Source organism: Danio rerio, chromosome 16 (assembly GCF_049306965.1).
Source record: "Danio rerio strain Tuebingen ecotype United States chromosome 16, GRCz12tu, whole genome shotgun sequence".
In the NCBI taxonomy this organism is placed as follows: domain Eukaryota; kingdom Metazoa; phylum Chordata; class Actinopteri; order Cypriniformes; family Danionidae; genus Danio; species Danio rerio.
The window spans coordinates 38,780,438-38,805,731 of NC_133191.1; the positions used below are offsets into that span (position 1 = coordinate 38,780,438).

The window sequence follows — 25,294 nt, forward strand, 5'->3', positions numbered from 1 at the left end:
AAGGTAGATAGTGAAGTGTTTCTGTAACTGGGTTGGAGGGGGTTGGGGAGCTTGATATCCTCTTAGCAAAGCAGGGCAAAGTGTCTGAGTGACAAAAACACTCTTTTAAGTGATACACTGGTGTTCAAAAGGTTGGCCTTGCAAATATATTTTTCAAAACAAGACTAAATCCCGACAAGGCTGCATTTTTTTAACTAAATACAGTAAAAGAGTATCACTGTGAAACTTTTATTATTTTACAATATTTAATTAAATAATTTATTCCTGTAATGGCAAAGATGAACTTTCAGCAACATTACTCATGTCTTCTGTGTCACTTCCTTTAATAATCTTTCTAAAAATACTGAAATGAAGCAGAATAAGCAAGTCAAAAATAGTTGTGCAGCTGAATATGTTCAACTGCATTTATTTTTGATCAGTTAAAAAAATCTCTCTCATTTTTTGTTACAGCCATATGCCAAAATAAATTGAATTCATTTTTTTTTTAATTCTACCCACAATACCCCATAATGACAATGTGAAAAAAGATTTTTTGATACTTTGTTGATGCATCTTTGGCAGCAGTTACAGCCTCAAGTCTTCTTGAGTATGATGCCACAAGCTTGGCACACCTTTCTTTTGGGAATTTTTGCCCATTCCTCTTTGCAGTACCTCTTAAGCTCTATCAGGTTGAATGAGAAACGATGGTGTACAGCCATTTTCAGATCTCTCCAGAGATGTTCAATATGATTTAGGTCTGGGCTCTGGCTGGGCCACTCAAAGATATTCACTGAGTTGTTGTGAAGCCATTCCATTGATATTTTGGCGGTGTGCTTTGGGTCATTGTCCTGCTGGAAGATGAACCATCGCTTTAGTCTAAAGTCAAGAGCACTCTGAAGCTGGTTTTCATTCAGGATGTCTCTGCGCATTGCTGCATTCGTCTTTCCCTTTATCCTGACTTGTCTTCCAGTTCCTGCTGCTGAAAAACATCCTCACAGCATGATGCTGCTACCACCATGCTTCACTGTAGGGATACTATTAGCCTGGTGATGAGCACTGCGTGGTTTTCTCCAAACGTAACTCCTGGCATTCACTCCAAAGAGTTCAATTTTAGTTTCATCAGACCAGAGAATTTAGTGTCTTAAGGTCTGAGAGTCCTTTATGTGCCTTTTGGCAAATTCCAGGCAAGAAGTGGCTTCCTTCTGGTCAATCTACCATACAGACCTGATTGGTGGATTTCTGCACAGATGGTTGTCCTTTTGTAAGTTTCTCCTCTCTCTACAGAAGAACGCTGAAGCTCAAACAAAGTGACCATCGGGTTATTGATCACCTCCCTGACTAAGGCCCTTCTCCCCTGATCACTTAGCTTAGATGGCTGGCAAGCTCTAGGAAGAGTCCTGGTGGTTCCAAACACCTTCCACTTACGGATGATGAAGGCCACTGTGCTCATAATAACTTTAAGAGCAGCAGAATTTTTTCTGTAACCTTCCCCAGCCTTGTGCCTCGAGACAATCCTGTCTCTGAGGTCTACAGACAATTCTTTTGTCTTCATGCTTGGTTTGTGCTTGGACATGCACTGTCAACCCTTGGACCTTATATAGACAGGTGTATGTCTTTTCAAATCATGTCCAATCAGCTGAATTTACCAGAGATGAACTCCAATTAAGCTGCTGAAACATCTCAAGAATGATCAGTGAAAACAGAATGTTTCTGAGCTCAATTTAGAGCTTCACGGCAAAGGCTGTGAATACTTGTGTACATGTGAATTTTTTAGGTTTTTATTTTCAATAAATTTGCAACAATTAAAAAAAACTCTTTTTTCACATTGTCATTATGAGGTATTGTGTGCAAAGTTTTGAGGAAATAAATGAATTACATTTATTTTGGAATAAGGCTGTAACAAAAAATTGTGGAAAAAGGGAAGTGCTATGAATACTTTCTGGATGCACTGTATAAAATTGACCATCACATTGTGTAATTCAACAGCTGATTATGGTGAAAAGCCCCATTTAAGTGCAGAAACAGAAAGCTAACATAAACGGAGAGCTATAAGTGATGTTTATATGATGCCATTTTTAGCAACAACAAAAAAAAGAAGTTTTGATGCATTTTGGCTGTTTATTTACATAACAATGACATTTTTAGGGACTGAAAATCCAAACCTTCAAACGAAAAACTAAAATTTAACAAGACTGTTTCTTTATAAGCAAAAATTGCAATTATGTAAAAACACTAACAATATGTGTACACATACACTACTGGTCAAAAGTTTGAGGTCAGTAGGATTTTTAAATGTTTTAAAATAAGCTTCTCCTGCTCACCATGGCTGCATATACTTCAGCAAAAACACAGTTCGAATTGTAAAATTGTAAAATGTTATTGGACTATAAAACAACTGTTCAAAAGTAGTTTATCATTTAATTTAATCATTTATTCCAGAGATTTTAATGATGAATTTTAAGCTTCATTACTCTAGTCTTCAGAGTCACATGATCCTTCAGAAATCACTCTAATATTAGTTATTATTGTTGCTATTATTAATATTATTAATGGTAATAGTTATAAAACCAATAATAACTAGAGTGATAATTTCAATTGAAACTACATATCATAAGTAATAAATAAATATTTAACATTTTAACCTTTTTTGTACTTTTAATAAATGCTGCCTTGATGAACAAAATCTTTTTCTTTACAAAAAAACTTGAAAAAAAATTAACCTCAAACCTTTGACCGGTAGTGTACACTACACTAATTTTAGTCAATAGGCAAATGCAAGTACTTAAACAACAACAGGAAACTACAGGATTGTGTTTGTGTTGCTCATGATACTGAGATACACTAGTGTGTATTTGTATTAAACGGCATTTTAGAATGAAAACACTCTTCAGTAAGGTGTTTTTATGGCAATTGTGAAAAACAATCTCTATCCACACTATACAGTGTAAAAGGTATGATACATGACTATTCATGCTCAATTTGAATGCTAATATTTTGCCAACATCCGTACTTGCAGTCTACCAGTTATGTAATGGACATATAAGGGGCCGATCAGGCCGAACATGTTTTTGGCGCACCACACAACCTTTTTTGTTGACAAGAAAAAAAAAAAAGTATGATGCACTTATTTATGCCACTAGGCAACGACTGAATCATCTGCATATTATGCGCAAACAATGCCGCTGATATTGTTATAATTCTAATATTTTATAATAGTGTGATATTCAAGATTTTTGAAGCAAGAATTTCAAACACCCTCAGATAATTTAAAACAGTTCACTTAAAATAATTTGAAATTTGTCCACTAGCCTCTTCTCCATCTTTAAAAAGTCTATGTAGTCGTCTTGACAACACAAACACTGCTGTCACCTCAACTCCACCTCTGATTTTATCTGATTGGTGAAATTAATCGTAACTGACCTAGAAGACACAACTGACCTAGCATGCTTCTTCCAATGCAATCTTCCATGCTTCTTCAGAGTTGACTTTTATTCAACTGCAGGCGCAACACAAAAAATGGAAGGCGCAGCAGGCAGTTAAAACGCGAGTCGGGCAGGGCACATATGCAGTATGCAAAATGTTTGCAGCCATTAGAAAACCATTCAAAAGATGTGCCTCTCAACGCAAAAAAATTAAAAAAAAACACATTCTGTGTGGAGAGGGACTTGATGAATAAATACATGATAATAATCCAGAAAATAGGTCAAAAAGTGGTTGTAGATAGCTAGACCTCCATTTCCACTTCTATACTGACACTGAAAACCAGCATTTCCAAACTTTAATCTTTAGCATTTTTAAAGACACACCAAAGACTATAGAATACACAAAACATGTCACTTGTATAGTTTTGAATGGGGAACAGTGTAAAGGTCAATATGGCGAATGAAGCCCCGCCTACTAGTACAGGAGCTAATCATCAATTGCTATAGACTGACATTTTTTTCCGGGGGACCAGATCAGGGGCGGACAGGCTTCTGGCAATTCTGGCAAATGCAAGATGGGCCGGACCAATTTTTAAATGTGGGCTGGTCAGTTTTTTTTTTCAATATGTATTGTTTTTTAAAGTGCAGACAGCTTTTATCTCTTGCTAGATGTGATATTATGATGATGGTGATTATAAAAATAATAATAATAATAAATGTCAAGCATTTGGCCTAATCGGCAACTGCCGCCTGGTTTCAAGATGGGCCGACCCAATCCAGGGTTACCTGGACATAATCAAAATCTGGCAAGAATGTCATATTATTTCACCATCTTTACACCAAAATGAATAGCGAATGTGCGTGTCCGTGGGTGGGGCTGTGTCGGTGTGGTAATGTGGGCTGGTGTGGCAACAGTGCCAGGGCTGAATTTTTGTCCCAGTCCGCCCCTGGACCAGATGTGTGCTTTTTAGACAGTTTGGTGGTCAACAAACACACAGAAATCTCAGCGAATACTTGCTTCACACACATATATCCAGATAAAGCTTGAAATCTGTGCTTTTAAATAACCAAGTACAGTTAAAAACAAACGTTTTTCGGTTTTGGAATCTGTATAAAAAAACAAAGGAGACGTACAGTCCATCCTGTCAAACGCACATTACATGACAGCAATTACTGAAACACCCACAAACTTGTAAACAAAGAATCACTTTAATTTCTCGAGGAGATTCACCATCAAGATCAAGTTGTGGATTACTTCAGAAGAGCAGTGCAATCTGACAAAGCATTATCCAGAGGTTGATTATTTGTAACACTGCTGTAAACGAGGTTGGTGCTGTGATCTCATTCCCTTTGAGTGTGCATGCACATTAGCATATATAACCTGAAAATATGCAGTTTTGTTTGATTCAGATGTTTAGAAATGAAACTTATAAGACAGCTGTTGTTCAATTTTATTGTTGATTCCAAATATGTAATGTAATCGTAAGCTTGACTAGCAGTTTCAAAGAACTTGATGTTTTCTCATTCAGACAGAATGCCCAAGCATACTGCCTGAGAGGTGCTTCAATGATGGCCGCCGAGTGAAATGACTTGCCTTAAAGAGACTTTGGATAGGCTCAAAAAAAATGTTGTTTGCTGCTTGTTAAAATGAATTCTTGAAAATAAGTTGAAACAACATAATTCTAAAGTTTTTTTGGCACAACTTAACAGTTTTATGTCTAATCAACTTATATTTGGAAAAAAAAAGATTAAATTAACTTAATTGATTTGTGGGCGAGGCAGTGGCGCAGTAGGTAGTGCTGTCACCTCACAGCAAGAAGGTCGCTGGTTCGAACCTCGGCTCAGTTGGCGTTTCTGTGTGGAGTTTGCCTGTTCTCCCTGCCTTCGCATGGGTTCCCTCCGGGTGCTCCGGTTTCCCCCACAGTCCAAAGACATGCGGTACAGGTGAATTGGGTAGGCTAAATTGTCCGTAGTGTATGAGTGTGTATGTGATTGTGTGTGTGGATGTTTCCCAGGGATGGGTTGCTGCTGGAAGGGCATCCGCTGCGTGAAAACTTGCTGGATAAGTTGGCGGTTCATTCCGCTGTGGTGACCCCGGATTAATAAAGGGACTAAGCAGACAAGAAAATGAATGAATGAATGAATAATTGATTTGTGTTGGGACAACATGAAGGAATTGAGGAACCACAGCCTTTTTTACAATGTGCTAGTAGTTTGGATGCGAAATTGTACCCAAAAATTATGCATTTTAAAAATAAATATATATTAGTGTAAACAACACCTTAGTGCCAAAAACCAGCTTAGCATAATAAATACAGCCTTTTTAGACATTCCTGGAGAAAAAAAAACCTAGAAAAACATCAACGTTGTTGTTGTTTTTAGATTGCACTGACGATAACTGTATCGTTTTCAAAAGCATGCTCTTCGCATTGGCCAGATTTCAGTCACATAAAACTTACAAAAAGTTAAGTTGAAATAGTTTGTGTAAATTTTTTCTGACTTGATTAAAGTCAGACACACTATTAAACATCACCCTACAGTCATCCGTGAGCTTTAACAGAACACATTTTCTAGGTTAAACCAAACAGAAGTTGACATGTCCAGCAGTATGAGCATGCTCTGTATTTAGCCTCTCTGCACTGCTCTTGGTGGCAGTTGGCGGGCCCCTCCTCCAGCTTCTTGCCTCTTTTTACTAATCAGGTGTGGGGGAGGACGAGCCCTCGGCCGGCCAGACACGTACTGTACAAACAAGCCTCCAAACTAGGTGTCTAAGCTCGGCACTAAACCACTAACTTTAGGGGCTGTGGCGCTGATGTCCATGGGCATGTCTAGTTGTTTAGGCTTAATCATATGTTTGAATTGTTTGTGTGTCAATAGACATTAATCCAACACGTCTACACCCTTGCAGAGCTGCGACACTGTGGGTAAATAAGCAGCTCCCACAGCTGAGATCTCAATGGACCGTGCGTCTGCCCTGAGGAGCGGATGAGGTCTAATGCACAGGTAATTGGGAATGTATATGTGGTGTGATTATTCACACTGAAATATTGATTCCAAGCCCAGCTGCTTTATTCTGTTAGGGAATCAGAACACCTGACTCTAGACAAATGTTTCATTTCAAATTTGGGACACCACACTTATGTAAAAACAGCCTGGGGGAAGGTTTTGATTTTGGAGGCCCATGTGGGAAGAGGATGATAAAAACATGATGTAAAATAAAGACTTCACTTCATGGTGCAACATAATAAATGCAAAGTGTGCAGTTTTCAGAAACTTAGAAGATTCATTAATAAATAAAACATTTAAATTAATTAAAAATATTTGTCCTTTGTATCTCTAGGGTGGGTCACGTTGGCGCAGTGGGTAGCACGATCACCTCACAGCAAGATGGTCACTGGTTCGAGCCTTGACTGTGGTGGTTGGCAGATCCACTGTGGTGACCTCTGACTAATAAAGGGACTAAGCCAAAAAGAAAATGAATGAATGAATGAATGAATGAATCACTATAGGCTCTATTTTAATGATCTAGGCACAAAGTCTAAAGAGTAATGCACAAAAGCATTAAGGGGTTGTCCGAATCCATTATTGCTATTTTAAGGACGCTTTGCACCCCCCAACAGGGTTGTACTTATTCTCTTAATGTGAATAGGGGTGTGTATATGTAAAGTGCATTAAACCAATCAGAGTCTCATCTCCCATTCCTTTAAAGGGGGTCACACACCAGAAGCGCCGTTCAGTGACGCCCCGAGTAGCGCCACGCAGCACCATGCATTTTAGAATTCTAAATAGAGGTTTCAATTAGTGTACACAAACCGGTGCCGCAAGTCGGCGGCTGTCCTCGGCACCCAGCCACGACTCAAGACACTGTTCATATTTCTGCCGCGCCACAGGGATCCATCTGATTAGTTTCATCTTAAATAGCATGCAAATGTGCGCGTCAGGGGTGCGATACTTTTAACTGTTATGTGTGCGCCGTGTCGCGGCACCGAACGTCGCATACAGTGTGTGACGCCCTTAAGAGTCAGTTGCATCGTGCCATGACACATTTACTATTCACATGACGGACTTTGTAAGTGGAAAAACTAAAAAAATTGTTAAACAGACCATCTGCAGCGCGAGGATAAAGGAGCCTCCTCCATTTGGCCTTTTTACTTTCTTTTTATTTTACTTTTACTCTTTACTTTACTCCTTTACTTTAGTGGATAATGAAACAGGGAAAGACATCCATTAGCCTGCATATTTAATCTTGCTTGTTAAGCACAAAGATTTGTTTCAAAACTATTTCTAAATTCAATTCTAATTTCCAGCAAACAAATAAATGAAGAATAATAACAAAGTGTGGTCAAAAAACGAGTTATAACTAGGGCCAGACAGTATCTGCAGACATTTTTTGCTATTTCTGCAGAGAATTTTGTAAAAACAACTGCATCTAGATCCACTTATTTAGTAAATAAAGCAAGTCTCTCAAAAAATATATCAACTAAAAGGCAGAAAATATTATTTACAAACTGTATTGTAAATAAATCAAATGAACACTCTTGTAATAGTCAATACTATTACTGAAATTAATTCAAAAACTAAATAGAAATACATGTATTAAATATATACTCAATGATGGGTTAAAAATCTGTGGAAATATTCGGATTTCTGTGGGCACAGACTCCGTGTGAGCCAAGTTATAGCACACATCCTATGCTTATGCCCCATTGTTTACTTCTCCAAAAACCAACAGGTGGACAAATCTAACCTAGTTTTTATTAAAACAAATATAAATATGCATATAATAAATAACACTGCTAATAATAATAACATTATACAAATGGCTGGGTCAGTTGGCATTTCTTTGTGGAGTTTGCATGTTCTCCTTGTGTTCGCATGGGTTTCCTCCGGGTGCTCTGGTTTCCCCCACAATCCAAATACATGCGCTATTGGGTTGAATAAGCTAAATTGGTCGTAGTTTGTGTGAATGTGAGAGTTTATGGGTGTTTCCAGTGCTGGGTTGCAGCTGGAAGGGCATCCGCTGCATAAAACATGTGCTGGATACACTGTGGCGACCCCTGATAAATAAAGGGACTAAGCTGAAGGAAAATCTATGAATAAATATATTTGTCTTTTGTATCTCTAGCTGTGATTGTTGAATAAATCTTGTCTCATTTAGTAATAGCTTAATTTTGGATTAATTTTATTTACTTTTTGTTTTGTAATTGTAAAAAATATTTTATTTTTAAAAAATATGTCTATGTGTTTAGATTTTTTTATTTTATTTTTCATTTTAATAACTACAAAAATGCTATGCAATGGATCTTTAGAGGTTCTATAATGTTCATTTAAATGAATAAAGTCCATTTATAACTTTAAAAAAAGAAAAGTAAATGGTGCAAAACTTGTTTAATTATTATTTTCAAGTTAATAAAACATTTAAATTAATTACATATTTGTCTTTCTACATATTTGTATCTCCAGCTGGTGTAATTGAATAAATCTTGTCATTTTGAGTAATAGTTTAAAACGAGTTTTGTTCATTTATTTATTTATTTATTTATTTATTTATTTGTTTGTTTGTTTGTTTGTTTGTTTGTTTGTTTATTTATTTATGTCTTCTTATTTTGTCAGATGTTTTTTTTTATTTGTCTATACAGTCAGATAGATTATTATAGATAGTTTAGATATAGTTTTTTTTTTTATTTTAGTTTCCATTTAAATAGATACAAAAATACTATACAATGGATCTTTACCAAATCTACAGTTGAAGTCAGAATTGTTAGCCCCCCTAAATTATTAGCCCTCTGTTTTTTTTTTTTTGTTGTTGTTGTTGTTTTCATAATTTTTTTTTTTTTTTTTTTTTTTTTTTTTTTTTAGACATTCTGTGAAAATTTTTCTTGCTTATCATTTTGGAAATATTTAAAAAAAAAAAAGAAAAAAATTCAAAGGGGGTAATAATTTTGATTTCAACAGTTTAATGTTCATTTAAATGCATAAGGTCTATTTATAACTAATAATAAAAAAAGAATGGGTGAAAAAGCTTAATTATTTTCATGTGTATCTGATTACAGACATTACAAATACCAAAACTGATTCAGAAACTGAACATGCATTCTAGATAAAATTCGTTGAAATACACAACACTAAAGCAAACTACATGCATTTGATCAAAGTGTAAACTAAGAGCACATAACTGACCTATTTATTTATGCATGTCTGTATTTAGTAACAGACTAAATATTAGTTTTTTTTTAAAGTCTGTGCTTGTATTTTGTACTTCAGGTGGCTGATATAAAAAGAGAACAAATTTCAAGGATTAAATATGACAATACCAAATGATCTATGATCATGTGAGCAAATCTGTCATGCTATACACAGTTTTCAACCGCGCTTCCAGATGACTTTTGGTATCCAGATAAAAAAAGGAAGGAACTTACTAATTTTTAGTTAGGTTATTTTAGTGGGAAAATCAGTGAATCAGTGTATGCTTATCATGATTACTTTTAATTGACCTATGATCTAAAACCGACATGACTTCTGTCACATATCTCCTAACACCTCAAAATCTGTCTTTAGCGCTCTAAAAAGTACAGCAAACTGTTGAAGGTGTGAACAGATTATCATACAAATTACACCCAAACTCCTGCCAATAATGAGAAACAAAGACATCGCAATTGAGATGTTAATTTGCCTGTAGATAATGCACTTTCGAGGTGTGAGGCTTTGCTCTGACCAGTGTTGACCTCTGGGTAAACAGAGAGCTATTGTGACAAACCAGAGGATGTTGATTCCCTGCTTTCCCAAACAGACAAGCCCAGTGTTGTGTTAAAGCAAGTGACCAGGGTCCAGTTTGGGTCTTGCTATATTTCACAATCTAAAAAAAAAACACTAAACCAAGCCAATAGGAAGCTGTCCCTCTGTTTACCTTGTGCTCTTCAACTTCCAATAAGCTGCACATGTAGGCCAGGCTTGCATGTCCACGAGCAGCAGCAGTTCTCCAGCCGGAGGCCCAGAATAGCACCAGCATTCCTTACCCTCCCTCTCTCTCACCCAGCAGAGACACAGCAGAGCGCAGGGTCACATGGACTGATCACACACACACATAGACCACAACAAAAACACATAAACACAGAGATTATTAGTGCAGCACTGTTATTGCCTGAGATTGGATGTGTTTGTTAACTAGATTTGTACATACTGTTATTTAGACGCTACTGTTTTTGTGTACATAAACAAAAATCTATCTATCTATCTATCTATCTATCTATCTATCTATCTATCTATCTATCTATCTATCTATCTATCTATCTATCTATCTATCTATCTATCTATCTATCTATCTATCTATCTATCTATCTATCTATCTATCTATCTACCTGTCTGTCTGTCTGTCTGTCTGTCTGTCTGTCTATCTATCTATCTATCTATCTGTCCATCTGCCCATCAATCTATCTGTCCATCTATCCATCATCCATCTGACTTCCGTCTGTCTGTTTAACCATATTCCTCTACATTACCATTCATTCATCTATCCATCCATCCATCCATCCATCCATCCATCCATCCATCCATCCATCCATCTGTTCGTCCATCTATCTGTCCATCCATCCATACATCCATCTGACTTCTGTTTGACCATCTTCCTCCATCTGTCCATCCATCTTCATCTTACCTACCTACCTACCTACCTACCTACCAACCAATCAACCAACCTATCCATCTATCCATCCATCCATCCATCCATCCATCCATCCATCCATCCATCTATCTATCTATCTATCTATCTATCTATCTATCTATCTATCTATCTATCTATCTATCTATCTATCTATCTATCTATCTATCTATCTATCTATCTATCTATCTATCTATCTATCTATCTATCTATCTATCTATCTATCTATCTAATCTAGCCATTTATCGATCCATCCATCCAACCCATCTTCCTATATCTGTCCATCCATCCATCCATCTTCTACTTACCTACCTACCTACCTACCTACCTATCAACCAACCAACCTCTCTATCTATCTATCTATCTATCTATCTATCTATCTATCTATCTATCTATCTATCTATCTATCTATCTATCTATCTATCTATCTATCTATCTATCTATCTATCTATCTATCTATCTATCTATCTATCTATCTGTCTGTCTGTCTGTCTGTCTATCTATCTATCTATCTATCTGTCCATCTACCCATCAATCTATCTGTCCATCTATCCATCATCCATCTGACTTCCGTCTGTCTGTTTAACCATATTCCTCTACATTACCATTCATCCATCCATCCATCCATCCATCTATCCATCCATCCATCTGACTTCTGTTTGACCATCTTCCTCCATCTGTCCATCCATCTTCATCTTACCTACCTACCTACCTACCTACCTACCTACCTACCAACCAATCAACCAACCAACCAACCTATCCATCCATCCATCCATCCATCCATCCATCCATTCATCCATCATCTATCTATCTATCTATCTATCTATCTATCTATCTATCTATCTATCTATCTATCTATCTATCTATCTATCTATCTATCTATCTATCTATCTATCTATCTATCTATCTATCTATCTATCTATCTATCTATCTAATCTAGCCATTTATCGATCCATCCATCCATCCATCCAACCCATCTTCCTATATCTGTCCATCCATCCATCCATCCATCTTCTACTTACCTACCTACCTACCTACCTACCTACCTACCTACCTACCTATCAACCAACCAACCAACCTCTCTATCTATCTATCTATCTATCTATCTATCTATCTATCTATCTATCTATCTATCTATCTATCTATCTATCTATTCGTCCATCTGTCTATTCATCCAACCATCTGACTTCTGTCTGTCTTTTTGACCATCTTCATCCGTCTGTCCATCCATCCATTTATCTATCCATCCATGCATCTATCTATCTATCTATCTATCTATCTATCTATCTATCTATCTATCTATCTATCTATCTATCTATCTATCTATCTATCTATCTATCTATCTGTCTGTCTGTCTGTCTGTCTGTCTAATAATATAAAGATAAAATATCTTTACGTATATAAAAGCATGGACAAAATAAACAAAAATAATATATCTATTTATCTATCTACTTAATCTGCCTTCTGCATCAACACCATTGTGCACACGTGTAAACATAAAAACAATAGATCTATCTACCTATCTTGTCCTTAAGCTTAATCACACGGATCAACTTCTTCGAAAGGGATTTCCTATTCACTTTAAATCAGAAACAGAAAAACAACCCCAAAAAAAACTGTGGACAGAAATTGGCCAGTGTTTGACAGAAACCGCTAGGGGTTTCTATGCACACTGATATTAAGCAGCAGGGCCAATGGCAACAAAGGATAGCGAGTGAACGATAGCTCCACCTCTCCGCTTTTCTCATGTATATAAGCCCGTGGAGTTGACCCAGAAAACACACACACATACAATCTCGTTGGAAGATAGTGAGCAGCGATCTTTTGTGCGTCGGAGTATGAAGCTTCACCTTGTGGAATATAAACTGTAATTCTTCGGAGGCTTTTGAAGAGATAAAGCTCGTTTGTCCTGCCGCAGCGGAGTCACATAGCAGAGGACACGGGGTAAGAGATTCAAAAAACGCTTGAGAAACTCACGGGCTGTGTTTCAAAACACCGTGTGCTGACTATGCGGACGGCATCAAAAGCGCGTGCAGCATTTCGAGCGCTTGCGATGTCTGAATGCTGTCTAGATAGGCAGCACACTAGGCTTTTGAAACGCCGCCGGTGTTTTAGGGCTCAGGGTGGTTGATCCATTGTTTGCTTCACTGCACGGTGACTTTCTATGAATTGATCTTCTGCATTCTTAGATTTTCTGTATGCCAAGTGCATTGTTTATCATATAAAACGTGCGTTTGATTTTCCCAGTGATCTATGAAAATAAGGTTTGATTCAAATGCATTTCCAATTGTACTCATTGTTTAGAACCCGTGTTTAAAGGGAATCGTTGGCATGCATTTAGATGGAAATCAGTTAAAGCTGTGCGTGAAATGTTTAAGGTTGAGAATGATGCTCTCAATTCCAAAAGTGTTAAGATATACACCATTAGAGGTTATTTGGTGTTTATAAGATAGTCAGGTGGGCTGTAGGGGGAAAATAATTCAAACACTTTCCACTCAGATGGGGATATTAGTACAATCCTTGCTATTGTTAGTGTTTATTTACAGTTTGAGTTTGGTTACTGACTACTCTGCACCTTTATCAATTTGACTACGAGAACTTCTATTGTCACTAGTCCAATTCTAAACCCAATCTTGTGTGTTTTAATGAAGGGAGAGTCTATGGCAGAGCACATGATGATGCCCATGAACCACGGCCAGGGAAACGGGGGTCTGCATGGCTACCGGATGGGCATGAATGGAGGCCTGCAGGCAGGCCCCCAGCAGCACATTCCCCAGTCTGGCTTGAGAGCCATGCCCAATGGACAGATGATGCACTATGGAGCGGGGCCTCAGGGAAACATGGAGGCCGCCATGCGCCAAAGGGCTAACATGGTGGGGCCTATGAATGGACAGATGGGTCACCACCGAATGCAGTCAACTAACATGATGTTCAACAACCAGGGCCAGCCACAGCAGCATCACGTTCAGCAGCATCAACAGCAGCATCAACAGCACCACCACATGCAGCAACAACAGCCTCAACCACCACCGCCACAACAACAACAACAACAACAGCAGCAACAGCAGTATATGACCGGGGGTCTCACTTCCCAACAGCTCATGGCCAGCATGCACCTTCAGAAACTCAACACACAGTACCACGGGCACCCGTTGGGACACATGAATGGCAACCATATGGGAAATGGGGCGCAATTCCGCATGGGTCAGGCTCAGCTGAGCAACATGCAGCACATGCCCGGCCCAGCTCTCAGTCTTAATGGTATGGATGCTGATTTGATCGACGAAGAGGTTTTGACGTCGTTGGTCATGGAGCTAGGACTGGACCGGGTGCAAGAACTCCCTGAACTCTTCCTCGGACAAAACGAGTTTGACTTCATATCGGACTTTGTGAGCAAACAGCAGCCGAGCACCGTTAGCTGCTGAGACAGGACTGTTTGGACGCTTCGAGGCGGGATTTGATTATCAATATGGTTATTTTTGGGACCACCAGAACCAGAGGTGGCCAAATGCCTCTGTTCTCAGAAACGAGTGGTTAAGCTCCTGTCAGGACTACAGTTCTGCTTCTGGCTGGAACGCCAAAAAACAACGTTCCATGGATGAATGTAACAACACTTCAGAACTGTGAACTTGGTGCAATGTAAAGACACTCAAACATTTATTTGTCTTCGATGCAGTTTTACATTTAAAAATGTATTTATTTATTGCTTATTCAGATGTATTAACATAGAACAAAAAAGCAGCAATGACCTTAAGAACCTGTGGTTTATGGGGCAACTGCCAAAATGGGATTGCTGAATTGTTCTCTTTGATTTAGACCCAAAAAATGTGTTCATCGACCCAAACCGTAAGTCTATTGTATGGTAAATGTTCAGTATACCCAAAACCACTGCTTGCTTACAATAGTCTTGATACAACTGATCTGTCTGAGCTTTAGAATTGCCTTAAATCAAGTTGCTTTTATTTATTTGTTCCCCCAGTTCCCCAACAGTCCAAGAGGGCTCAAAACTATGTGTGACTTGTAATAAAGATGGCCAAGTTTTTAACTTTGGCCTAATTTTTCATCAATCTCTTTTTTATTTTTGCCTTTTTCAACTTTAGTTGCCTTTTTATAAGGTATAACTGTAAAATTCTGAGTAACATGTATCTCAAAAGCAAACCTAAAAAGCTTGACTTGGATGTCTGGTTCAACAGTTCAATGGTTGATTCTTAAAATATTTAAGATCGTTGCTAGCTCAAATAATCTTCACTTATCAAATCAGTACTCTGCTATCTGTCTACAATTTTATTAAGGTTGTTCATTATTAGGAACTTAATCTATTTTTTTCTTTTTGCATTTTCAAAATGTGTGTGCCATGTCATATAATATCATGTCCAGCTAAAGGATTTTCCAAAAAAAAAAACTAAGCTGCACTTGTAAAATCCTAAAATGCTGTTATCATGTAAATCAGAGATGCCCAAACGTAGTCCTGGAGTTCAAGTGTCCTGCATAGTTTAGCTCCAACTTCCTCCAACACACCTGCCTGGAAGTCTAGTTAGTATACAGAGAAAGCGCTTGATTAGCTGGTTCAGGTGTGTTTCATTTGGGTTGGAACTAAAATATGCAGGACACCGGCTCTTCAGGACCGAGTCTGGACACTCCCGATGTAGATCATAAGTCTCAAACTCCATTGCTTGAGTACCGCAGCTCTGCACAATTGTGCTCCAACCCTATTAAACACTGCAGATACAAATAATCAAGGTGTTCAAAAAGAGTCATTAACAGCTTTATTAGTTGGATCAGCTGCGTTTGATAATGTTGGAGCATAACTGCAGAGCTGCGGCCCTCCAGGAGTTGAGTTTGAGACCTATGATGTAAAATAATTGAGCAAAATTTGTTAAACGATAGTTTACACCAATTAATTTACACACTATTTACTCTCCCTCAAGTGGTTATAAACCTTTGAGTTTCTTCAGTTGAACACAAAAGATGAACTAAGAATTTGAAGCCCTGTAAAAATTCACTTCCATATTAGGAAAAACAAATCATATAAGAGTCAAGGTTTACAGGTTTCCAATTGATATTTATTCAAAATAAAGTTCTGTTCAACAGAAAAAAGAATCTCAAGAAGGTTTGAAACAAAGGCTTAGTAAATGATATTTTAAGTGTAACTATTCCTTTAAGTTTAGTTAAGAAAAAAATATGAGGCTGAATTTAAATTGATTAAACCTTTATTCATATCTTGCAACTAAGCAATAGAAAGATATTGTGTGTGTTGTGTTTTCCTCTTTTTTAGAGAATACAACACAAGTGTTTTTACATCAGTGCTCTTTTAATCCCACTGACTTCAAATGTGTAGACTAAAACATTCTTCAAAATGCCCACTGTGTTCTGCAGAATAAAGTCCTATAGGTTTATAACAGCATTAGGGTGAGTAAATAATGACCTTCATTGCGTTTCTGAAGTGTAAACCGTTGGTTTAACTGGTGCTAGGATGTGCCTTAAAAAACAATATTGCCTGTACAGCTCAAATCTGTTAGTATTGTTGGCACAGCACATGTTCCACTGACTAGCCTTGTTTTAGTTTAAATCAACTGACTAGTTTCATGCTTAGTTTAAAGTGGTTGAATGAATTCCACTCAAACTGCTACTTTGCTTTTAATAGATCACATACACAAGTCTGCTTGTGCAGCAAGTACCTTTTACCTACTTTGCATGTAATAAAGGTGTGCATGGGGGAGGTAGCGGAAGCTGTCCAGGTTAATCTGTGCTTACCTTGACATTACAAGGCTTTATTTGAACCCTGGGCCTGTGCTTTTTGTCCAGGGAATAGAGGGCAAAGTGTTGTCCATTTACGGACGTGCAGTGGTGAAGGGGATTCAGGGAGGGGGGGAAGGGTGAAGATTGCAGTGACAAGCCGTTAACGCTCCACTGTCACTTCCTGTTTCTTCTCAGTGGAGGAAGGGCTTCAAGAAAGTCAATTGAGGTTACTTGGTAGAAGCACTTGTATTGGATTCCCCTTTGAGTGCTGTAGTATTAGTATTAGCCTTAATAATACAATCTATGAATGCCAGTGGATGCTGAAGGGACAGGACTGAGCTAACAGGCACTTGAGCTAACAGAGGGCTTCAGTTTTGGCTCCACCCTGTTTATTTTTAAAAACTACACTATTTGTTAGTCTGTAAGTTATTCTTGCTGCTGCATCGTATGTTTAGATGGTATGTGTTGATGTCAATCAAATTAACCTAGTCTTGTGCAATCAGCAAAATTATAAACTCAACGTTGTGCTCAGAGATTATGCTGAAGTTTGTTATAGATATAGTGTCATAGAAAGCATAGATTCCCATACAGAGCATTTCCATGTCTGTTATTTCTTATTGACCCTCTAGACACAATATCCGGGTTGTAGAGTTTGTCTGTATATTTATATACACTCACCGGCCACTTTATTAGGTACACCTTACTATTACTGGGTTGGTCTTAATCCTTTGTGGCATAGATTCAACAAGGTACTGGAAATATTCTTCAGAGATTTCGGTCCATATTGACGTGATGGCATCACGCAGTTGCTGCAGATTTGTCGCTGCACATCCGTGATGCGAATCTCCCGTTCCATCACATTCCAAAGGTATTTAGATCTGGTGACTGTGGAGGCCAAAGTCACCTAAACCGCCTGTCTTTCCCTTTCTGATGCTCGGAATTTACTGCAACAGATTGTCTTGACCACATCTACATGCCTAAATGCATTGAGTTGCTGCCATGTGATTGGCTGATTTTAACTAGCTATTGGACAGATGTACGTATTGAAGTGGCCGGTGAAGGTATATTACTTGGAGTTTTTGTAGTGTTTCCAAATATCTCAAAGTCCTGAAATCAAGAAGCATTTTCTAGACGAGCTAAATATTTTCTTGTTTTCAGAAATAATGAGTCAAAATGCAGGGAGTTTTCCCCTAAAACAAGTAAAATAATCTGCTTGTGGGCTAAGCTAAATATTTTTGTTTTTGATTTGAAGTTTATTTTTCTTACCCTTTTGGCAGATTCCTTTGCTTGTTTTAAGGAAAATCTCACATAATTTTGACATAATATTTCTAAAAACAAGACATGTGTAATGTGTCTAGAAAATGCTTCTTGATGTAAGAATTTTGAGATATTTGGACAGGAGATAAGACAAAAACTAAGTGAGAAAATCATTCTTTGCAGTTTATATATTCGGATGTTTGGATTTTTAAAGAAATTATGTTTTATTCAGCATTAATCTGATCAAAATAGAGTAAACAGATTTATAACTACAAAATATATTTATATTTCAAACATTTTGACATTTAAAATATATATCTAATTAGTGCATTGTGAAAAAGTTTCAGAAAAAGTGAAATTCTGAAAAAAAAATTTATGAAAAATATTAAGGAAAATTACTGTTTTTGACCACTATTTCAGTATGTTAAAATGATGACTGAAGACTGAAATAATTGCTGCTGAAAAGTGATTTTCTCCATCCAAAATAAATGACATTTTAACTTAAATGAAACTAGTATGGTCATGAAAGAAATAAGGCAAGGCAAGTTTATTATGTAGCACAGTTTATACACAATGGTAATTCGAAGTGCTTTACATAAACAAGACTAAAAGAAACAAGAAAATAAAAATGATTAAAACAGAAAAAAACAGATTAAAAGGTGTAACAACAAGTTATAAAAGAATGAAAAAGAAAAGAAAGTCATAATAGCGTGATCTGTCAAACGTAGCACAGTGCTCATTTGGTAATGACACAGCTAAACAGATGTGTTTTAAATCTTGATTTGAATGTGCCTAATGTTGGAGTGTAAATAAACACTGTCTTGATGAGCATAAGACACTTACCAAGTCCAAAATTTCTGCGCTGTCGCGTAAATTCATCCAATTTTAATAATTCATTCTATTAACACTCAGTTTAATCTTCTTTGTAATGCTTAAAATCATTTGAAAACTAAAAAAAAAAAACATCTGTTTTGATGACTATTTTGATGTTTCAATTGTAGATGGTAAACAAGCAGCGAGGATAACATGTGCCAACTGACATTTAATTCAGCATTTATAGATAGTAACAGCTCAAAAGAAATTCTACAGCGCACCTTTGAAATGAACGATGGGGGTTTTCAGTTCAAGATGTATCGGTAATCTCATATCTTCTCTGGGGATTTCAGCTGTCTTTGTGAACTTTGCAATGTCAAACAGATAAATATGTACACAACAGGGAACGAGAAGGTGTGTGTGGCTACTTTCTAAGGTGATGAAACATGCAACTATTGTGAAAAAAACAACCATGTAACATCTCTGGGCGTCCTTGGCCGGGCCTAAAATGACACCGCCAATCTGTCTGTTAGATAGGAAATGGGTGTGAGCAATTATTACTTTCAGTTCTTAGCTGATTGTTTTCTGCGCAGAGAAAAGTGTCATTTATCATAATTATCTTCAGGTTCAGAAGCATTGCCTCTTAGTATTACGCCATCATATTGTTTTAGTCTCCGTCCAACTATTGGTGTAATTCCACCTTTGGGGAACCAGACTAGACATAAGCTAAGCAGGGTGTGACAGGAGACATTCACTGTTGACTGTTTTTTGCAGGCTCTCTCTGAGGCCACCCACAATAATCTCTAAACACACACATGAACACACACCTACTGTTCTCTCTGAGGGAGCTTTTCGATTCACTAGAATGAGCAAACGACATGGTCATTAAACAAGAAATGTCTTGTTTTTTTTTTGTTTTTTGTTTTTTGGAAAAAACGACTTACTAAAATTGAGAAGGGTAGTTTGGGAAATTCTAGGTAGGGTTTTACCCAGGTGCTTTGAAGGATCCTGGAGACCACCTCTTGTGAAGCATTTCACACAGTCAGCAATTTTTTAACTGCTTTCCTGACAATGGAGTTTACCGATTCAAGTCTTTGTCTAGATATTTGATTTTTGAAATGTTTTATTAACCAATTTAATCATATTTTTCTTGCAATTGTAATTGTGAATTATTTGATTCTAAAAAATGTAATAAAAATGTGTATCAAATATTTATAAAAGGTATAGTACACACAACAATCCAACAAGCACAAGTTGAGGTCTAAAAGCAAATGTGATATTTGTTTAATATAAATACACTGGCCACTTTACTAGGTACACCTGTTCAATTGCTCATTAACGCACATTTATAATTAGCCAATCAGAAACAATGTCAGAAACGCAATGCATTTAGGCATGTAGACATGGGCTGTTTCTCAATATGTGTTCTTTAGTGGTTTTGCGTCCTCATGTTCTCGTGTAACGTCATCATCAAGTTCAGTTCCAAAGCTCAAGACCGCAAGAACTGAGGACGCGTGAAACTTCCCGGATGTATTCTTGATATCGAGGATGCACCGATGCAGACTTGAGCACCCAACTCACTCGAGAAGCCCCAAAAGTCAATGCGACTGGAGATGGGAAGTGCAGCATTAAATTTAGATTTATTATTAAAGTTCAGAGATATAACTTATTTATCTCTAAACGTTACCATGGACATCTTAATTAAGGAATAAACACATTAAGGGTGTTTATTTGCTGAAATTCATATTAAAATCTGTTTATTTATATTGTGCAACGCATAGTTGTAAAGTCTTCATGCATTGTATATATTTTTAAAAAGGGAAAAAACAATAACTTGTTGTATGAACGCTGTAATGTTAAAATAATTTTCAGTTAAAAATGTGTGAAGGTTATGTGACCATCAGGAAGAACGTAATCCTCTCATTTCTCACAGGATGCATTTTCTGTTTTCCAAGGACACCTGGCAAGACCGGTCTCCACAAGAACGCAAGTCTGTTCTCTGGGTTCTTGGAATTGAGAAACAGCCATGGTCAAGACAGTCTGCTGAAGTTCAAACCGAGCATCAGAATGGGGGAAGAAAGGTGATTTAAGTGACTTTGAACGTGGCATGATTGTTGGTGCCAGACGGGCTGGTCTGAATATTTCAGAAACTGCTGATCTACTGGGATTTTCATGCACAACCATCTCTAGAGTTTACAGAGAATGGTCAGAAAAACAGAAAATATTCAGTAAGGGGCAGTTCTGTGGGCATAAATGCCTTGTTGTTGATTCCAGAGGTCAGAGGAGAATGGCCAGACTATTTTGAGTTGAAAGAAAGTACAGTAACTCAAATAACCACTTGTTACAACCGAGGTATGCAGAAGAGCATTTCTAAATGCACAACACGTCCAATCTTGAGACAGATGGGCTACAGCAGCAGAAGACCACATTTCCAGTACCTTGTTGAATATATGCCACGAAGGACTAAGGCAGTTCTGAAGGCAAAAGGGGGTTCAACTAGTATGGTGTACCTAATAAATTTCATTACCTTCATTAAGGCTGCCTGCATTTTTTTCTCTCGAGCTAAGCATTTGTTTTCTATTGATTTTAATGGAGATGTCACATTTTTTGAGCATCTGCAGTTTAGTGAGGCACAAAGTGGGTGTTTATGATAAAAACAAGACATGTTAGTTGTATAGTTTTGAATGGAAAATTATATGGCGAATGAAGCCCCGCCTACTAGTACTGGAGCCAATCATCATCGATCACTTTAGGCTGACGTTTCTCCGGAGGAGAAGCTTAAACCCAATGTGTGCTAGGACAGTTTGTTGGTCAACAAATGCACTGGAATCTCAGCAAATATCCGTTTCAAAGACATAAAATATATCAAAATAAAGCTTGACATTTCTACTTTTAAATGAGCCAAGTGAAACTTGAAAATAAAAGTTTTGGGTTTCGTAATCTATATGAAATGAACGTGAGGTAGATTCTGTCCTGTCAATCGCACATCACATGACAGCAATTATTCAAACGCTCACACACATGTGAACAAAGAGTCAGTTGTCTTTTCTGGAGGAGATTCCCCATCAAGACCAAGTTCTGAATTACTTCTGAAGACTGACAAAGCATTATCCAGAGGATGATAATGTGTAGAACAGCCATAAATGAGGTTGGTGTCATGATCTCGTTTCTTTTGAGTGCGCATTAGCATGCGCAACCTGAAAATATGCAGATTTTGTTTGGTTCGAATGTTTAGAAATGTGAAACATTTCGAATGTTTTGTTAATGTAGTTTAACAGAAGAATTTGATGTTTACCTTTACAGACAGAATGGCCGAGCATGCTGCCCAAGAGGCGTTTTAAAGATGGTCACTAAATGAAATGACCTTGGCACCGCGTTTTGCTTCTTTAAGGCTGATTTATACTTCTGCATCAAACACCGGCGTATGCTATGGCGTTGATGCATAGCCCTTCGCCGTGGCCGTCGGCATCATTGACGTGCACCTCTCAAAAAATGTAACTACAACGCGTAGCGCAAGCTCTGTGATTGGTTAGCTTGGTAGTGCTGACGAGTCTGGCCCAATGGAGCGATTGTTTACAAGTGTGGAGTCCCGTGAAGGAGCTCCGGATGGAAAGTTTTTTTTTGTGTTTACCTCATAGTTGAAGTTCTTGCACGTTTGCCGGTTCCTGCCTCAAAATGAGGGAGTTTGAACCACTTGTACATCCAGGAAGTGGAAAACAGCAGCGTGGAAACTCGACACAGAGGAACATTTACACCTCACTGCCAACTAGCGTTTCGGAAGTGTTAATGCAGACCAACAGAGACAGCGCGCAGAAGTATAAATGCACAGCTACGGGCGTTGCATGCGCCGTGGGTTACGCCGGTCACCTGACGCAGAAGTATAAACCAGGCTTTAGAAGCAAAGATGTGTTCGGTTTGAGTAAACTCTGATTGGAATTGAACATTCTTATGGTTTTCAGATGTAACCATTACAGGACTAAACAATCCAAGGTACCATTGAAAATCATTGTTTCTAATGAAAAAACATAGCATATCTGTCACAATGTGAAGTTTATTTATAAACTAATTTCGAGAGGATCACATGCTTATGATTGCTTGCAGCCGGCCCCGTATTATTCAATTTATAATTTATCAATTAGACAATTTCTATGCCACTATTAATACCCCAAGTTCCATATAACAGCCATCTTCGTTTTGAAGAATCCCCCTTTCCACTCCTACTCCTCCTCCTTTTCTAGATCGGTGGCACGGTGGCCCAGTGGATAGCACTGTTGCCTCACAGCAAGAATGTCACTGGTTCTAGTCCTTACCAAGCCAGTCGACATTTCTGTGCGGAGTTTACACGTTCTCTCTGTACTCACGTGGGTTTCCCCCCATGCTCACAAGAGTTTCCTCAAAAACATGCAACTTAAGGTGACTAATACAAATCCACACCATAGACATGCTGCTAGTAAGTAGTTATCTCTTAAGAGCAATCACTATCTGTTCAGTAGCTCTCACAGCAGGGGAGTTCTCAAAATCTACCTGAGCTCAAACTCCCCTCTCGCCTTGCAAACAGGAAGGAGCCCCGGGCTCGAGGATCTTATGAGCTCAGGGCTCTCTCCTGGGACAGCATGTCAAACAAGCTTTGTTATCAATCATCAGATAAGTGTGAACTCTTGAATGCTAACAAATCCACATTCAAAGACCAACAGCACTTTTAAAGCTTCCAGAAACAAGAAAAATGGCCAGTTAAAATGTCTGGAAATTGTGTCAATCAGCACAAGAAATAAGTAAGAGCAGCCTAATGGTTATATTAAAATATCTTCTGAAGAAATAACGAATCACATGTTAGAATTCATTAAATGAATAGAGTCATTCAGCAGCAGATCTGACAGATTCATTCAGTCGATTTGTCACTGTCACACAACCAGCGATCGCTTCCCAGAAGATCGCTGGTTCTCACACGAACTCTCAGGACTTCCGCATTCCCCAGGACTACACATTCATACATGCACTGCTCCCAGACACACACGCCTGCTCAGTCATCTATCCTGATTGCATCACCAGCTGGACCTTGTTCACAGACTGATTCCACTCCATTCATAAGCCACTCATTGACGCCACCAGTTGGCCGAGTCTTGTTTGCTTCCTAGAGACATTACTACGCGGTTCCCTGTCTTGTTTCTCCGTGTCTCGATCCTAGCCTTGTAACCTTGTTATCCTGTTTAGCCGCCTGCCTTTTGACCATTTGCCTGTTTAACGTTTACGATTCTGGACTGCCTTTATATACCCGTTTGCACCTGATGACCACTGCTTTCCTGACATTGAATAAACTGCATATTGGATCTTACCTCCTGTTGTCTCCTGTCACTCCACCCCAGTCGTGGTAACAGTCACATGCAAACATTAATTTATGCATAATTGTGGAAAAAATAATTAGAAGAGTATTTAATGTGGAGTAATATACCTTTGTGAATCCAACTACACAGGTTTCCATGTGTTTGTATTTGCATGAGAAGCCTCAAAGGAGCACTGCTATGCAAATCAGAAATATGTCAATAAAGTTTGTGGCCAGCAAGAAACTCATTCATTTCATTTTGAAACTTCTGTTTTGAAATTTTTAATTGAGAATCCTATGCACATTTGATCCTCCACAGTTCTGCCTGTTAAATGCAAATGCTGTACACGCCAACAATGATAACTATATACTGTCAACAACAATCTTTGAATTTAGCTACTGACATAATGATCTCATCTGTTTTAATACTTTTCACTAGTCATTCCTGACTATAACCTGCTATTTTTCAGGGTCTGTATGTACAAAACATTTTATATTACCATTAAGAATTCTCCTAAACTGCGGTAAAAGTTTTTAGTTCAATTTTCTCTCAAAGCTGCAGAGACAAACCTTTACTTAGGAGTAAGTCTAAAGCTAAGAGTAAAACCAGGGTTGAGCTATATGAGCTGCTTTGCATGATGTCAGCATGAATATTACTATGCACACAGTGATTGGCTGATGGAGACGAGGCTCTGTCAGAGATTTATTCATGGAAACTTTATAGAGCGCTATATTGTTGCCACATTCAAATAAATATTTGAAATTGCAGGCTAAGGGGAGAACTGCACTATAAATAGTACACTACCTGACAAAAGTCATCAATCCCAGTTGTAAGAGGAGCAACAAATTATAACTTCTAGTTGATAATTTGGAAAAGTAGCTGAAGGTAGATTTATTACCGATGAATCATGTGTTGAACTGCATCCGAATCATCACAAATACTGCAGAAGACCTATTGGAACGCCGTTTTCAGTATGGGAGCATGCAAGAGATCTGAAAGTGGACGGCAACATCAACAGCGGGAGGTATCAAGACATTTGTGTTGCCTATTACTTCAGCCTCCACATCAAAGTTCCTGAAAGCAAAGAAGGCCAAGGTGGCCCAGGA

General features: G+C 37.9%; 1 protein-coding gene across 1 annotated transcript; it reads left to right on the forward strand.

Moving 5' to 3' along the window:
- Positions 1 to 12,838: 12,838 nt before the first annotated feature.
- Positions 12,839 to 15,125, forward strand: cited4b (Cbp/p300-interacting transactivator, with Glu/Asp-rich carboxy-terminal domain, 4b). Its single transcript, NM_200078.2, has 2 exons — positions 12,839 to 13,002; positions 13,710 to 15,125. Exon 2 carries the CDS (start codon positions 13,719 to 13,721, stop codon positions 14,481 to 14,483), a length of 765 nt encoding a protein of 254 aa, NP_956372.2. The 5' UTR covers positions 12,839 to 13,002; positions 13,710 to 13,718; the 3' UTR covers positions 14,484 to 15,125.
- The last annotated feature ends 10,169 nt before the right edge of the window (positions 15,126 to 25,294 follow it).